The sequence below is a fragment of the Notothenia rossii genome (assembly GCF_949606895.1).
Source record: "Notothenia rossii genome assembly, chromosome: 11".
Taxonomy (NCBI): Eukaryota; Metazoa; Chordata; class Actinopteri; order Perciformes; family Nototheniidae; genus Notothenia; species Notothenia rossii.
In genome coordinates, this window is record NC_136910.1 from 42,489,109 (window position 1) to 42,507,584 (window position 18,476).

Genomic DNA, 18,476 nt, shown 5'->3' on the forward strand with positions numbered 1-18,476 from the left:
TGTGCTTTGATCATCTGAAGCATCAGGGTGACAGGTGTTCATTAACCATATTAATCTTTTGAATGTGTTACTCTATTGGCATGGGGTTTATGCATCCAGTTTCATTTAAGTACAAGGCAATAAATGGATGATGCCAATTGTCTAGTTTTGTCACTTGAAGTGTGTTCTCCCTTTTAAATTCAAACACCCGGAAAGCTCCTGGTTGAGAAGTCTCTGAACTTGAATTCCAAGATGTCCTGACAGTGTGCTCCTCCAGTTATGTAAAGATGATCTTGAGGTATGTACTGAAGGCCTGCTGCACTTCAGTGCTTCAGTCACATTGCACAGGGGGATATCTGCTGGGTTTAGCCATTAGTTTATAACCATATATTGACATGGCACACATGTAGCTGAAAGAATGCCCAGCTGACCTGCGCAGCAGAATGAAAACATCTAAGAGCATCTGGCTTCGCTGGCTTCGCTGGCTTAGTACAGTAAATGGTGATCAATAATAGAATAGCACATGCCTTTTAGCATGTTACACAAATCAATGCATATCTATTTAACAAAATATCACAGTTAACTAAAATGATGCAAGTCACAGTAATGGTATATTTTTGTAATACATCATACAAGTAATCATTGATTAATTTTAGTAATATATTAATAGAAACATACTTTAAAGCACATTGGAAACACTTAGAATACCCTAAATCAGGGGTGTCAAACTCAAGGCCCGGGGGTCAAATCCGGCCCGCGACTTCATTTAATGCGGGCCCTCAAGAGCTTTCAAAGAATATAATATGTTATCACTTTTTTTCTCAAAACAGGTTTTTTTCTCAGAATTTGACTTTTTTTTCTTCTCAAAAAAAGTTTTTTTCTCATAATTTGACTTTTTTTCTCAGAACAAGTTTTTTTCTCATAATTTGACTTTTTTTTCTCAAAACAAGTTTTTTTCTCAGAATTTGACTTTTTTTCTCAGAACAAGTTTTTTTCTCAGAATTTGACTTTTTTTTCTTCCAAATATTCTTTTTTTCTTAGAATTTGACTTTTTCTCAGAATTCGATTTTTTTAAAATAATTTTCTAACATTCTCAGTGAAGAGACTTGCAATGATTTGCCCTAGACTTCTGCTTTCAGACGTAGTTAATTATGAAGTTATTACCCCATAATAATCCAATGCAGAGGCAATAATGTCATATAATACATTATTTTATATATATGATATATTTATATATGTATTTTGATATATAGTCTTAAAGTTACAACCGGCCCTTTGAGTGCAACCATAATGCTGTTGAGGCCCGCGAAGAAATTTAGTTTGACACCCCTGCCCTAAATAGTGTGAATCAGTACTTTGATTTTTTTTTAACAAATTCCGCTCAAAGCCGACACCATAGTCCACACATTCCTCTCCTGTTTAAATCTGTGGTTTATGCTATAATCACACTTTACAAACTGAGGGATTACAGACTCTCCTCCACCAAATAAGTACGCAGCGTTTTACCTTTGAGTACATGAAAAATGTCTGTCTTAATAAATAAACTGACCACAATTGGAGAGGGTTTCCCCTGCTGCCGCCAAACCTCTCCTCCTAACCTGCTCAGCTTCTTTTCAGTAGCAGTCAGACAAGAAAGGAAATTGTTAAACCATGGAAATATGGCTTCAACTATTTCACCATTTATTGATTCATCTGCAAATTACAACATTGATTAAATAAAAATAAAATGTAATGATTAAAATAATTGCATAGTAATTTTATGTTGTTTGATTGAAATATTTCCCCACGAATTTGCATTGTAAGGGCAACAAAAAATGTGCTCAATAATTTCAATAATTTTGATCTGACTGCTTATTGCTATTTTTCTATACACCTCAAATAATTGGCCTGTTGGTGGTGCTAGAGGAAATATATGTCCATAGAAAATAGTATGGAAAGCTTTATCTTAAAAATCATACTTTTTAAAACTTTGTCCATCATATTTGTATAATTTGAGTCATACATTGTTGCTCATTCTAGGTGTAGCGAGTCATAAAGTGACAGTAGCTCAGCAATGTTTTGTAATTAGTTCAGAAAGAATATTAAAGCTAAACAATATATAAATAACAATAATCATTGCTTATTTTAGTTTTAATTAAAATCTTTGTTGGTCATCATGAGACACACTATTCAAAACATTTTTTTGTAATCTCCATTTCCTTAAATTGGCTTTATGAAAAGCTCAGCCTCAGGCTAGGTGCGATGTCGTATGAACTTGGGGAGGAGGGAAGGATAGACGATACGATCTCAGCCCCAGGCAATGAATTACTGAGCGGCTTTAAATCCACAGTATTTAAACTGTGAAGCATGCACTTCCTCTGATGACCACTAGAGGGCAGACCAACACTGGCAGTACAATCAAAGTGACTGAAACCTGCTTACATGCCTTATCACTGTAACTGCATAATGGACCATAAATAAGCAAATAATCGTTTGAATTCTACATTTCAATTAACATTTCCTCCATTTGGATTTTTACGTTTTATATATTTATTGATCATTTCATATTTCACATACTAAACATCTGGTGGGTAATAGTAGGATGGCATGTGACTTGTCTGTCCTTTATATAGGAGGTATTTAGTGGAGAGAATGACATCATTGTCCACTGATGAAACAAGGCAAGCTGACACCCAGCAACGTTTAAATACTTCTTTCATAACATCATGCAAAAAATATCGCTTACATTCCTGTAACCGCTGACAGTCTGCTTCCTTACAATAATGACACAACTCTCTTTGACTCAAAATAAAAACAAGGCACTTTTTGTTCAACTTAGAGATACAACAAGGGCAAATATTGCATGGTAAAATATTATATTTTAAAAGAAACACATTTGATTTAGAGAGCTACTATTGTGATTCATGAGGTGTTAAATAATTGACAGACTTAACAATAATTTAAATGACTTTGATTACAAGCTGATTCGCATGAGCAATTATAAAATATGGACAAAACCAGAGGTGGGAAATAATTGTGTACATTTACTCTGTAGTGTAAGTACTAAACTTAAGTACAATTTTGAGATATTTGTACTTTATTTTTCCATGTTATGCTATTTTGTACTACAATTCAGAGGTAAATTGTACTTTTACTCTACTAAATGTATGTTTTACCTTTAGTTACTGAAGTGTTGAAATATAATGAACTCTTCAATAAGACTTAAGTAAGTTACACCTGGAGTAGACTCACAAGCTACCCTGCAGTATACAAAGTCATTCAAACTAGTTGCACTTGCACCTTTACCAGCTTTGATAACACATGAATGCATCAATAATGATAACCAACCCAAATAATATGCTATTCTGCAATGGACACATTTGAATAATGAGTACTTATTTACTTAGTATATTTTGCTGCTAACACTTTTGTACTTTTATTTGAGTAACTTTTGAATGCAGGACTTTTACTTGTAACATAGTAGGCTATTACTAGCCTACACTCTGGTAGGCTACTTCTAATTTTACTAGAGTACAAAATCTGAGTACTTCTCCCAAGTTAATGTATTCAATCACAACAACTCATTTGTTTGACATGTTCACAAAGAGATCGAGATCTTTCGTAGTGATTTCGTCAGTTTTGCATTTTGTGGCCAGGTATGACCTCAGGAGGGCTTGCAGGCTAAGCTTCACCTGAGCCGTCAACAAAGGGACACTTTGGGAGTTCACTCTTCAGCCTCACCTTTTCTGTCCCACGGTCTGACATGCCCATGCCTGCCGCCGTGCGTTCACAGAGAAAGCTCACACACTCACTCACACACACCCACACACACGCTGCTGTGAGCCCTCCTACCGGCAGCCAGATGGGGCTGGCTTATATGCGGAAGCTTCAGTTCCGCTCAGTCCAGTTGACTCCGAGAACAGACGGACTAAAGTCACGCTTCTCCCTCCGCACCAGACCCGGCTTCACAAGGCAAGGTGAGTCCGGTACATCTGACAACTTCTCACAGATAGCGGTCCAGGGGAAGCCACTGCTTGTGTTACCGTTATATTTAACTGCTTTATGTGCTACAAAGTTGCAATTAAATGAACATATGGCATACGAAATATTTAGGCATTAGTTAAAAAAACACGATTTGTTACGCTGCTCCTAACACAGTAACAGGTTTCTTTTACTTACAAACAAGTTGGTTTAAAGTTTATAAGAAAAGTGCACTATTAATGTCAGACATGTGTTTTATGTCACACCCACTGACTGAGGCAACCAAATACACATTAAATGTCAGCTTCCGTGAAAAAAAAAACAAGGAGTGCTGGACTTTAATGACGCTAATGTGTGTTCCCTAAAGTAAACACACGACTGATGGTGGTGACCTAGGGAGTTATCACTTTCTCTAAAGTCTACAACTAAAGCAAAATATTGTGTTAGAGAATTACCCCTAGAAGTTATAGTATATTTATTGGTCTACTCTAGACTGACACACTGAGGTAGCCTACTTAAAGCCTGCCCTAGGCATTTAAAGAGTATATATTTGATGCGTTCTGAATGTAAGAAAGTGTTAAATGGAACAAGAGTTGCTTTCAGACCAAACATGTATAATCAGCTGGTGTACAGAAAGTGTCCAATAAATTCAGGTTGGTGCAAGTTGTCCCAATGATACAAGGGCCTTTATGTGACTTTCAATCAGTTGTTTTTTAAGTTTTAATTTGTTGTAGTCTTACATAAGAAAATATTTTCACAGTAGGCCTATGTGCTACATTGAATAATTATCAGATATTTCTTGTCTTGTATTGACAAGTTAAAGTGGATGTCATAGACAGCCCACTACAGTACATTGTGAGAACACTCAGTGAGTAAATGTCCTGTCTTGCAATGATGTCACCTGGCAACACATTGTCTCCTGAAACATTGTGAAATGAGCATGACGTCTAAAGAGGCCAGTCTACACTCTATCTACACCATAACCAAGATAACTGTTTTCTTCCCAATACTTAATAATTACTTTAATGAAACATCTGTATTTGGCACATGCAGTAGAAAGGGCATGGAGTTCAGGCTTTTAAATGGCAGTAAAACACAACCCTGTCGAACCCTATTTGATTCCCAATTACTGTAATAGAGCTTTTCTCCTGTGAGGCAATATTTGTCTAATCCAACCATGACTAGAAAGCCACACTGAATTGCAATTTTTATACTATTTTGTAAATCTACCTACAAATGAGATCAAGCAAGTTAAACTAACATCTACACAAATGTATAAATGTATGATAACACAGTAGGCAGGCCTCATGTGTGCTGCGCTGAAAGGATTGTGTTGTTATCTTGTTTTTGGTGTGAATGTGCTGAAATATTGGGCATAAAAAAGTGCCATTATGAAAGGAACTTATAAGATAAGGCCGAAGTGGAAAATACCCAGATGTATACAGGCTTAGAGAAGTGTTGATGTGATTACTGGTGATAAAACGCTTTTTGCACGACTGCTTTTCCCTCGGTGAGGGTTGGGAACACTGAAAGGTGTGTCTGCTCATGTCTATGCCTGATATCATTATGGATTGCAAAACAAGCAGGGACATGAGATGAGCTAATGTTTTTTTCTTCCTTATTAGGGAATGAAATGCAACTGAAATGTGGGTATGATTTGTGTGCGATCCACATTTTTCTATCAGCATTTTATGTAGCTTTTTTTCTGAAATGCCCCAGTTGGCTGGCTATGAAATGTAATACAGAAACAATCTCTTGGGAACAACTGACATAGTTAACAGAGCTATGCAATGCTTTGTAATCCTTAAGGGCTGTTTTGAACAATGACCTCAAGACATTGTGTCCTGAAGAAATGTGAATAAAACGTATAGTATCTATGTCTATAATAACTTTTGTACTATCACCCCTTAACATTAAATGAGCGTTAGCATTAGCAGTTAAGGGGTGTATACTTTAATGAAATTCTAAGCAAGGCCTGCAACAGTTTGAAAGATGTCACTAAGTTCCATATATTGAGGTTAGGACATCACCTACATTTGTTTTCACATCTGAAATGTGTACTCTATCTCTGTTTTAACAGTTGTTCAAAGATGTGTCTCAAATAATGCAATATGATGAGTACAAACAGAGTGAGTGTAATTGATTGGTGATAATGGATGTGGGTTGGGTCTTGTAAATTCCCCAAAAATAAACGTCTTGGCTCACATCGACCCTCGATCACCTTGAAGAGGGAGACAGCAGTCTATAAGTAGTTTATTTCTTATTATAGACCTGCATATTCTCCATGTGGCCATGGTGTACTCTAGTTTGATTCTGAGAGTGTGTTGTATAAATAGTAGAGCTATGTGCTCTTTGTTTTCCAGGTGTTCACCTCCTCACGATCATTTTCACGCATGATTTTATTTTCCAACCGCCCTCATGCCTTCTGTGTGGCTTAGTTGCTGGCTTCTTTGAAGAGCCCGTTCCCCTCCGGGAAATATGATGAGTCAGTTTGTTGGCCAACCCTGTGATCTGACGTGTGTCTCGTACAAGGAACAGGTGATGGTCTGCAGCAGGTGGTGCTGGGTCCCTGAGGGAATTTGTGTGACAGCAGCATGACTTACAACCTGAGAATGGCATGCATCTGGGATGACAAGGCATTATTATTCATGAAATACTGATCAGGAAAATGTGTTTTCTCTGCAGTGCCAAGTGCACAAAAGCAATAGTTGAATCTTGAATTGCTTTGTTTAAGGATGGACTATGTGAGGAAAACGTGATATCATTTTTACTGAGGCTAGAAATAAAAGAGCAGTAGATATTCAAATTGTACAGCACCAAATGATAGCTATACTTTAATGCCTCTATTCACCCCTCTATTCATTCATTAGTTTAGCAGAAATGTCAGATGTTTAGTTCTTTACAACATAATTATTTGGTTCTCAGTTTCTTTCTAAAATTCAATTTGATTACCAATAACATTACATCAGTGTTAGACTTGGCTTTGATCCTACATTTCACTTTTTTCCAAGTGATTGCAGTGTACTGTTTGTGACATAGGGCTTGTGGGTCAGCCTTTGATTTTATGTTTTTATGTCCACATTCACCCTTCCTGTTGTGCAGGGCAGAGTTCACATGATCTTTTTCTTTCTGAACGTTCTGCAAATATGGTACACCAATTTCCCCAATCATTAACCTAATACATTTAATAATGCACTAAATGTAAGCATGTGACTGTACTTAACCTCAATTTAGCTTCTAATAAATAGCTTTCAGCTTCAAATTTTCAGTGGAAAAGGAATGCATGACAGGCAGGGCTTCAACCAGTGAAACTTAATAGTGCATGAAATATTTTACTGGACCAAATAGTCTTCGCGTTGTCTCACTTTTGGAACTGTCCATCTGATTTGAATGCACACATGTATAATCAGGATATGGTATTGGTATCCATCCATGAGGTAATGTAGATGATGGTGCATTTGGCCATTGAGACGTTGGCAAACCTTCTCTCCAATGAAACGTAGAGTTGGCAGTTGAGATGTATCAAGTCTATGACCATCTAGGGTGTGTCGAGCATTTATGCTGCATTCACAGAAAATCAGCAGGCTGAGCCAAAAATGCAAGACCTACATTCATTTTCAAGTGGGTAATATGTTGATGTGCGGATTGCATGGGTTACCCACTGTGAAAAGTTAAAGACAGAGCCGTCTTTTGGAGAAATCATCCTGATGTCATGCTGCGGTAGCATGGCCAATCACGTAACCAGCTGTCCAGATCTGTACAACCCTGCCATGAGGGAGTACAAACGCAGTAATCTTTGTGAAATGACTTGGCATTCATTGTCAGACAAATGTACCATTTAATTGACACTCCCACACATCGTTGCACAACCCTTAGCTAATTGCCGCAACGCCTGATTTGGTGTGAATGCAGACAGACAGTCGCCTGAGGAAAGGTTAATGCTCACTCTGTTATATATTAGGGATAAACAGATATTTTTGCCGGATGTGCTTACGACATATTTTATATAACGTATTTTTTTCTAAAGACCATTTCTCAACACCAGGAATCCATTTTAAGGATGATACAGGTACAGGACTGTTCACTAGGCTTTGTCTTATTGAAACGATGAATACCAAAGGGGGCTACCGTAAGTCTTTTGGAAAAAGGAGATACAATGCCTTTGCCTACCAATGCATCATTTAAAAATGCTGAAGTTGCCACTGGTTTGATTGTTTTACCCCTTATGTATTGTAAGGACAATAATCTATCTACAATAGGCTGACAGTACCTCCATAATGCCAGTTCATTTTGTAATATAGTTTGTTTTCTCAGTCTGGCTACCTTTTGTCAGAAAATCATTTAATCAAGCATTGGGTTCAATGAGAGGACACGGAGATCATGGGTCCAAAGTGCAGCTCCAGAGTCAGTGATCTGAGATTATTCTAGATAAACAAAGGGTAGTCAATGCTAACACTAAATATCCCTGACTTGTCCTTGTTTATTTTTTTCAGACTACCTTTGTGTTGCTTATTACAAGTCACACTCATTTGCTTGAGGATGTACATTTTCATTAGCAATAGCAATGTGGCAACCCTTGTAGTCGAGCCCTGTGCTGTATATGATATATGACAGACTCAGTAATATCCCTATCGTAAATGGCATTGCCTAGGACAAAGCTTTAGAAAAGGACTATTAATAGACAGTTGTTCTTGAATCTAAATAGTTTCACTGTACCAAACCAAAAAGGTCTGGTGATATGTTATTGGATGACAAAAAAGAAATAATTATAAAACACAATGATGAAAAACATACCTGGTATACCTTTGAATCTACACTCGTCATCGGAATGCTTTTCTTCAGGTCAAATAGAATATCCGTTTACAGTGCACTGACTTGAACACACTAAGTTGGCTGCACAACAACTATGAACTACGTGACACACAGTTTGTTTACATACTCATTTCCCGTTTTTCTCTTCCTTATTGTTGTGTTATTTCTGTCTGGGATTTTTCCAGTGTGGATTTAGACTCTTGGTGTTTTATATCCCTCTAAATATTGGTTCATGCCCTATCAAAAGTAAAAATATCTTTTCTTTTGTGTCTAGGTGAATCATGAGCAGCAGCTACAGCGTCTCACTAGCTGGCCCCGCCCCCTGGGGCTTCAGACTGCAAGGAGGGAAGGACTTCTGTCTCCCCCTCACCATCTCACGGGTGAGTGGAACATGCACACAAAATACTCATGTACCCTTCACTCCATGACTGCCACCTCTGAGGCATGCAGTACAGGCTCGTGATGCCATTCATCTCCTGTGTGACAGTCATTGCTGGATTTAGACACCTTCCCTAAAAGCTCACGGGCTCTGTCACTCAATCCCTCACAGTCATGACCTACCTCAGACTATTGTCATAATAATATTACATAACTGAATTGTAACCACACTATCCGTCAATTAAGAAAACTCCCTAGCATTTCCCAGACGGTCATTGAGGGTATATTTTGGAGATTAAGCTGATAGCTGTTAGCGGCTGCTGTCATTTTGGTCATCAGATGAGGGATGATGCAAAGTGTTCTGGCATTTCTCGCTGTCTTAAAGGTCCCATGTCATGGCCATTTCCACTGATCATAATTCCATTGTTGAGCTATACTAAAATAGAAAAATACTGTGCAATTTTCCAAACTCACATTGGTTTCGCATACAGCATCTCTGTAAAGTATGTGTATTCAGCAGTATTCACTTTCTCCACTAAACGGCTCGCTGCAGCTCCCCCCCCCCCCCCCCTCCCTGTGAGCCCAGTGTGCTCTGATTGGTCGGTACGTTGTGAATCGCGCTGAGCTCCGTGGAGGTGCGATTTCCTTGTTTAGCGATACACAGCCAAACACAGCCAAACTCAACCTGAACACACACAAAGTCACAGCCGAAATAAAAACAATAAGTGTGGCTTGATATTGAGTAAGAAAAAGGTTGATAAACGCTGTGAGAATGGGTCTGCAGAGAGAATTTCGCCGCGATCCCAACTGTCTGTTATCAGCCTGCAGCCAGGGAGGAGAGATCAGCAGAGCTGCCTGCACTGAGTGTGTGTGTGGATTGGTCAATTTGGACCAATCAGCGGGGGCTTAACGTAACGGCTCCGCGGACGTAACGTAACGGCTCCACGGATTGGTCCATTTAGTTCCGAGTACGTGCTTTCGTAAGCACGTACCCGGAAGAATCAAATGGATGATGACGTTTCACCAACGAGGCGTTTTTGGGAGGTCTTCTCTGTGTTAGAGTTTTACTCGCTACAGTGTGTACTTTGAGGGTTTTGACTCTATAGACCGTTTACATGCAGAAAAACCTTCATAACACACAAGGGGACGGATAATAACCGGAAAAGCATGATATGGGACCTTTAAAAACGGATACAAAGCACAGGCGACTATGTATACTGGTTCTGCAGTGAAAGCATCAGAACCTGACCTTAAAGGTCACCTATTATGAAAAATCCACTTTTGAATATCTTTTATACATAAACATGTGTCCCCTTTGTGTAAAGAGATTCTGAAAGTTTTAGGAAAAAAGATTCTCTCTCTTTTTGTCCTGATCCATTTATATAAAAACCTGTATCAAAATGAGCTGATCAGATTTTGGCCACTTTATGATGTCGATACGATTTTTTGACTTGTGTAACCATTAGCCAATCACCAACCAAGGTAACCCCCCCCCCCCCCCCCCCCACACCTTATCACCTGAATCTCCTCCTAGAGCACCATTGTGTTCATTTGAACCAAATATCTCTCATAGGGGCGTGGGGAGGGGCGCCTTATTTTCATCTAAAGTAAAAGACAGAGAATCAGCACTTTTGAAACAGGGCTGAAACAGAGGGGTTTATGGGACGCTACAATGCACGATCTGTTTGGTATTTCGAGCCAAACACTTCAAAGACATGTTTTGTATATATCTGAGACCTATAATATATTGATGAAAAACTGTATAATAGAGTTGAGCCCCCAAAAACTCAACCTGGGATTTGGCTCCGGCTGACCTGTTGGGCCCTCAGCTGGGAGGAGGGCTGCGCGGCTGTCCCACTGATTGTAAAACAGTACTATTTATGAGACATGCTCACACTGTTTATGTTCATTGTGAAGGGCCTTCTATGTAAGATTGTTGTCCAAATTACACTACACTGTCTGATAAGTAGCAGTCTTTTCAACCCGAGACTATCAGAAGTGTCTAAGTTAAACTAACATTGCTTCTTGTCAAACATGATTAAAATGATGCAGATTGTGCTCCACCAGTGAAGGCTGTGCTTTGACAACAAATATGGCTGCTGCAGTGTTATTCGGTTCATGCTACTTCCTGTTATGTAATTGTAATCTCTATGTCATGGCCAAGGTCAGCGACTCTGTTTATTTGTTGTTGGAAGGATCAGTTACGGAAGTTTGAACAAGAGGGGAAGTGACATACCTTTTGAGTACGAAAAGGCCAGAATATCTCCTATGATAGCAATGGAATGAAGGACATTGTGTTTTCATAGTGGTATGTAGCTGCCAGGAGACATCATGTCATCAGATCTCAAAAACAATACAAGAATAAAGCTTCACACATGTCATTGTATTAGATGTCGGAGCACCTGGATATATGAAAATAGAAAACCAAATTTCTTTTTCAGAGGGCCAAGATCAGCTTAAATGTGGCCATTTTGACTCTTTTCCCTTTAATTTCCAATCAGCCATTTAAAAGAAAAAAGGTTAAACATCATGTGGATTGATGGCAATGGTTTAATTAGTTGATATGTTTTATTATTCCCTCTATCATTCATAAATCCCACAGGAACAATTAAAAGCAAAGGAGCTTCTGAACCCTTCCTGTGATATTTGAAGTGATGTGCCATGTGATGTTTTTACCACAGAGAGATAGTCAAACAGTAAGAAGACACTGTGAGTTGGTAAAGGTCTAACAAATGCCTTACAGATGTAACATTTATAAATGTTTACCACTTAATGGACATCACAAGTGTTGAATACAACACCTGTGTCCAACAGCAGTTTAGTGTTGAGTCCTAAGTGATTTACTCTGCATGCCACAGTTCTGTTCTTCTCATTCCATCACATTGTTGGTAAGTGTCATTCTGTGACATATTTTCATCCCAGCTCATGACCAGGGAATGGCGCAGTTAATGGCTCACATTTCTTGATATTGTCCAGGCGCCAAGGCTCGTCTTTGTCTATTTCTCTTCCATATCCTAATGTCACACAAGCCACAGCCAAGAGACTGAATGTGCAACATGTGGCCTAGATGTTGCAGTAATGCTGAAAAGGTTTATTTATCTATTATTATATCTTTCCTTAAATCTGTCATTTCTCCATTTAAGTCATTTGTAATGATTACTGTTATGTAATATTAGTTTAGGGAGTAACATAATTTACTAAGGGAGGAGTACGTGAGATAATGTACATACATGGAAACATCTGCCAACAGTTTAACCATTACTTAAATTCCTTTATTAGCTAGATGATGAGAAAATGTAGTTCACAGCCTATGTTTGGGTTCATTAGAGACCCACAATGCCTAATTGTCGGACATTTCAGTGAAGATTGTGCCTTGACTTTAAAGCCTCTATTTATTTTTGCTTAGATGGATGCGATTGCCATGGAATAATGATGTAATATAATATAATATAACATATGCTTACCACATGTAACTGATCCTAAGATTATACACAGTACAGTACCGGACATAAGCCTGGTTTCCTTTTTTAGAAATATTTGTCTTTGGTTTGGTAATGAGGCTAAATCATAACATAAGCTGGAATACGAGTCTTATGTATTGTGTGGTATTCAGTTGGGATGTTTGTCAAAAGTGAGACCACCCAATAATGTTGAATTATGGATGAAGGTCAAGGTATGTACATACAGTAATGTGTGTGGGTGTCTGTGTTTTTGTTCCCTCAGACTCTTTCCGTTACCAACATCTGTGATTTACCCAGATCCTTTTTGGGCATTTCTTGAAAGGTGTCTATATGGGAAAGAAATGTAGACTAATTTGGCTTTCATTATGAAACAGGGGAATGTTTCTGTTTAAAGGACAGACCCTGGACCTGTGTTGAATACATTGGTTTTTAATCATTAGTATCTCTCAGCCACAAAATGTCTGTTTATTGTACATTAGGTCAAGATAAATGTTTATTTTTTCCGCCATTGACCCCTCACTTCCCCCTCTTGTTCTTTGTCCGCTTTTAATTGTTGTTTTAGTGGCACGTGATACTTTGAGTGAACATTATATATTCTACTTTTAGCTCTTTGTTCGCAGCAGGCCCTGCCCCTGAGCTTACAGATGAGCTTAAGCACCACCATCATGTGTTAATATGGTGAGGCTACTCTCACTGTCATAAAAAAGCAGCGTGATGATGGAGTGTGTCTGGGCAACCAACAACAACATTAGGGGTAAGGTATTCTTTCTGTATTCATTTTAAGAGAGAAGGATCACCTCACAGCCCCACATTGGGTAGCTTGCATCTTGAGTTATGTATTACATCTCATTGGACAAAAGCCTTTATAAGCTAAGGTCTGTAGGTTTCAAATGATAAACAGGAACATCTGTTGTTCTTTTTGAAAGTATTAACTCACTTTGAAACAACCTTGAGTGTACTGTACTCTTTGATCTGAATGTAAAAATATCCTTCACTCACCTGTCATTTGCTACGTGCTGAATTTGAAAGTCTAACCAAAACCGCACACTCCGCACGGTAATATAATAAGTGCAACCAAGTTTAATTTTCAGAGCCTAACGGTGAGCGACTTCCAGGGAGGTTCAGCTACTTAACATGTTTTAATTCAGTGTGATATAGTTATGATCATCTTGTCATACAACATTTTCTATCTGTGCTTCAAATTATTTTTAAATAATAAATGTTTTAAACAATCCACATGCAATCTAAATACATCATGTGGATGTGCTTTGACTGAACTGGCTCCACTTTCAGGTTATTCTACACTAGAAAGGGATCATTTTGAGTATCAGATATCAGGACAGTATGTGATAGAAAGTGTTTAAGTGAAAGTAATACAATACCTTTCATTAGAGGACATTTCTCTTCTATATTAAGTTACAATAATACAGAGAAAAGGGTTATTATCTTGTGTACCTTTTTAGATAAAGAGTAATTTGTCCAACATTGAGCCATGACTTTCGGTTGAGCTCAGTTCCAAAAAAAACAAAATCAAACAATGGAAACCTCCTGGCGTTTCAGGAAACTATTTAGACAGATAACCTGTGGCCTGTGATGCAAAGCTGTCAAACAGTTTTAATATCTGTCTCTCGTATTAAAAGCTCTTGAGAATTTTACATGGAAACTGACATTTTATAGAAATCCATTAAATCCACCCCATATTTCATGAATATACATTTCACACGGCATATTTAATAATCTGTGATTCCACCCAGGGTCATAAAGATGTGTTCAGGTTACATATGGGTTTAGTATAAAGCAGTTATCTGCAGTGTGTTTGATCTCTTTGGTGTCTGTCTAGAGCTTTATTAAGGGCATCTGCTTTTAATCTTCCTGATGCTATATGGCAGAGCTATAAAGAATGAGAAAGCTGTAACTCGATTTTGATTTAGATCACTCAGACTGTTTGATTTTTGCTTTGATGAAAGATATTTTTAGGAAGATTCAACTTTTTGTTTAAGAAGATAGATGAATTAGCCTAATTCAAATACACAATGGGCCACTGATGTCTCCTAATGGCTTCTGCTTGGACTACAACCTACAATTAACTCTTGGTTTTAAGGACAGTTGGATTAAAGACAGTGATAGTCAGTCTTTCTTGATAACACGCATGCTACTTTATACTGTAAGCATTGTGAAGTGATCTGATTAGGATGCAATATAAATGCCATTTAAATCAAATCAACCTTAACCTAGAGTGCGTGTTTTCTTGTGCAGTCATGCAAAATATGTGTTAAAGGTCCCATGTCATGCTTTTCCGGTTATTGCCCATCCCCTTGTGCGTTATGAAGGTTTGTATGCATGTAAACGGTCTGCAAAAGTCACAAACCCTCAAAGTACACCCTGTAGCGAGTAAAACTCTAACACAGAAAATACCTGTCTATGCTGCCCCAGAACGCCTTGTTGGAGATTTCTCTTTTTCATTTTTTTCTTCCTGGGTATGGTGACGTGCCCATACCCAAATGGACCCATTGGTCCAAATGGACCAATCCGTGGAGCCGTTTTGTTACGTCCGCGGAGCCGTTAGGTTACACACACACACTCAATCTTTGCTCAGCTGCAGCTCCGCCGATTTCTCCTCCCTGAGATGGCGGGACGTGGCGAGGCTGTGAGTCGGTGTGTGAGCACACACACAAACTCCCAGCCAGGCTGCGGGTGTCGGCTGGTTTCGGGCTGGGTTTCGCTGTGTCTCGCTGTTTCGCTGACGGCTACTGGGCTCATAGGGAGGGGGGGCAGGAGCTCCAACAAGGCGTGTAGGACAGAGAGTGAATACACATACTATACAGAGATGCTGTATGAGAAACCAATGTGAGTTTGGAAAATTGCACAATATAAATCTATTTTAGTATACCTCAACAATGGAATTATGATCAGTGGAAATGGCCATGACATGGGACCTTTAATATTCCAGTGGTTCTCCCATTTGTTATCAGCTGCCACAGCATGGCTGGTATTGTTTTCAGATTCTGAGTGTGCATATGTGTCATCATAGCAAATTGTGTTCCCGGTAACACCTTCTGTCGGGAACTTTCACAGAATTCGCTTTGAGTACTTTGCCAGGTGTTTACGTTTCTCTCTGTCTGTGGGCAGATATTACCACTACGATAGTGACGCAACCGTGGATGTAGTCATGAAACAGGTGCTAAGTTGAGAAGATGGGTGTGGTCCAAGCAAGGGAGCCATAATAGTGGACTAGGAAGTGTAGAAGGGAGCATTTTCCCTCACCCCCTTCCACTTTATGCCCCTGGCCCAATTATAAAGATATATGTATATATATATATATATATATATATATATACAAAGATATTGTGATCACATCCAAATATCGTTTTTAGTTTAGTTTTTTGCTGAAACTTTGCTGTCATGTACTGTGTACTCTGCTTTAGGGCACTGGTACAGTCTATTTGTGTCAGCTTTATCATAGCTACAACATGTTAAGACTTTACAATCCCTCTGCCCGTTGACAGAATCCAGAAAAGCTCAGGAGAGTGGAATGAATCATGGAGGTTGCACTTGCACTTGGCTCAAGGCCCCACCGCAGTTAAAAGCCTTTTCATATCATCTGCCTCAGCAGCATTAGTCAGCCTGGTTTGTTTCTGACCTGACAAAAAAGCATTCAGTATTCAGCGAGGGGTTGGTACTGCTTTGTGTTGTTTTATTTGCGTTGTCATAGCGATTTCACCAAGAGCTCATACGAAGGTCTGCTTGGCATCTCGTGTTTTCCAGCCGCCTGAATGATGTACTAAAATGTGGGGTCAAACCAAGACCATCGCTGGTCTACCTCTGTTCAAGTGGACTTAATTGAGATATGTGGCTTGGAGGAAAATTAGTACTTGCCATTTGGTCCACTCCCAATGACTGGATTCCAATTAATTCTCATCTCTCTTATAGTTTGTTCGAGGTGTTGCCAGTGTGCACACATCAAAGGGAAGACCACTCTTGACAATACAATAATAAATAATGTACTTTATGGCTTCTGCTTGTGCTAGCCAAGCAGGTTGTAGTGGTTGTTCTCCTTACAGATTCCTCCCATTCTGACAGGTAAAATGTGTATTTCTGATGAACTTTACAGGTTGAATGGGTGTAGCCTTGTGTCTTTGTGATGTCATTGTGTGTGGCCCAAGTCTTTTCCATATACGGTCTTCTATCTTAAGTATGCCCTTCACAGACATGACATGCATCTCAAAGGCCTTCAGTCTTCACCACAAGACACTTCCTGTAACATGACTTCTTAAAAGTGAAAAAACACAGCCGTCTTCCTTACTCCATCATTTCACAGAAGGAAGGAAGTTATGCCAGCGTAGAGCATGATTAGTATCCCACTCGTGCTTAGGTGTTATTTTGATAATGTTACCTTACCTGAAATGTGTTTTGTGTTCTGCTCCCATAAAGCGTTTTCTGTGAGATTTGAAAGTTTGACAAAACACTGTAAATCAGTGGTTTAAAAATACACCGTTGATCTGTTGATGAGAAATTCCAGTTTAAGGAGTTTTGGCAGCAATTTCCTCTGGAGAGGGACTGTGTGTCATAAATTTAGCTGTTCAACTATTTAACAATGCTGCTTTCTCTCCAAACAGAACCCCGTTCTCTTACTCCCCCTATAATAACTTTCAAAGAATCCCTTGTTTTTCTTTATTAATTTACTGCAATAATACAAATAAATTGATAACTGAGTAAACAGTCCTTGGAATAAACCAGATTGATTACCTCTGCCAAGGAGGTCATGTCTTCGGTTAGGTTTGGTTTATCGGTCTATTCTTCAGCAGAATTACAGCAAAGCTACTTGCCAAGATGTCCTCAAACTTTTTATAAGGTTGAATCAAGGAAGAAACCACTACATTTGGGAGTATATCCCAATCACAGGGCGGTTATATGCATGGAAATGGCTTTGGTGGAAGTCTGTGCCTTTCCAGTTGTATTTTCTTATTTGCTTTTATGACTGTATTTGATTATGGCTGTTAAACGGATTTAAGACACATGGAAGCAATGGACCCTTAATTTTTTAGGCTTCTGATTTACCGCTGTACAAAATCCCTCTGAATTTCTCTAAATCTCTGAAGAATTGGGAGAAGATAAAGTTATTCTACAAAGACATTTAAACAAGCAATACATTAAGAGGCTTTTTAGCAAGTAACATCACAATCTCCAGTGTACTCAAAGATTTGCTATAATCCCTCAGATGGATCTGCCAAGTGTTGTGAATATGTGTATTTATACATAATTTGTAGGAGCTGAGGGACTTACATGTGTAGTTTGGAAGAACAGTCATTACCAGTGACTGCACAGCAGTAAAATCAGCCGTGTGGAGAAGACCACAGCAGCCACACCATTGGCTGTAAACCTATTCACGAGGCGCAGTTGGAAAGACACTTCATTCATTCGAAAACATCCTTCTCCTCAGCCAATCTCACATGAAATCGTTGAAATTAACGTTTATTTGATGTAGAAAGGTTACAAATATTTTTCTTCTCAAATTCTGATCAATTGCACAACTTATAATGTGTTGTGGTTGACAGTATTTAGCCAAATCCTGTTGCTAAAACATCCAGTTCTCCTGAGAGAGCTGGAGTAGCACAGCCAAAGTTCCAGTTCATTACTTATCTGCTCTCCGTCACGAGTGCCTCAGACCTCTCTTGATTTATATTTATAGACTGTGGATGCCTGGGATTCCTGCTGCAACATCCATTTGTTTTGTATGCATGTGAGAAAGACAGTGTTTGACTGAAAGAAGTTGGGATTCATAAAGTGCCCTCTGTTCACCGCAGACGAAAGCATAAAACCTTGTTAACCACATATGAAAACACATTTTTCTTCTGAGAATGTTACAACAGTCTACTCCTCTCTCCA

At 38.8% G+C, this 18,476-nt stretch overlaps 1 protein-coding gene across 8 annotated transcripts in view; it reads left to right on the forward strand.

The window, feature by feature from the left end:
* Positions 1-3,778: 3,778 nt before the first annotated feature.
* Positions 3,779-18,476, forward strand: part of pdlim5b (PDZ and LIM domain 5b) — a 38,414-nt gene continuing 23,716 nt past the window's right edge. For 7 of the 8 annotated variants that reach the window (XM_079656680.1, XM_079656682.1, XM_079656683.1 and 4 more), the window contains exons 1-2: positions 3,780-3,935; positions 9,026-9,131. In XM_079656680.1, coding sequence (XP_079512806.1) covers positions 9,033-9,131 — 99 coding nt within the window. In that variant the 5' untranslated portion in view covers positions 3,780-3,935; positions 9,026-9,032. Of the gene's footprint in view, positions 3,936-9,025; positions 9,132-18,476 lie in introns of all 8 variants that reach the window. The other variant, XM_079656681.1, reaches the window with a different exon arrangement.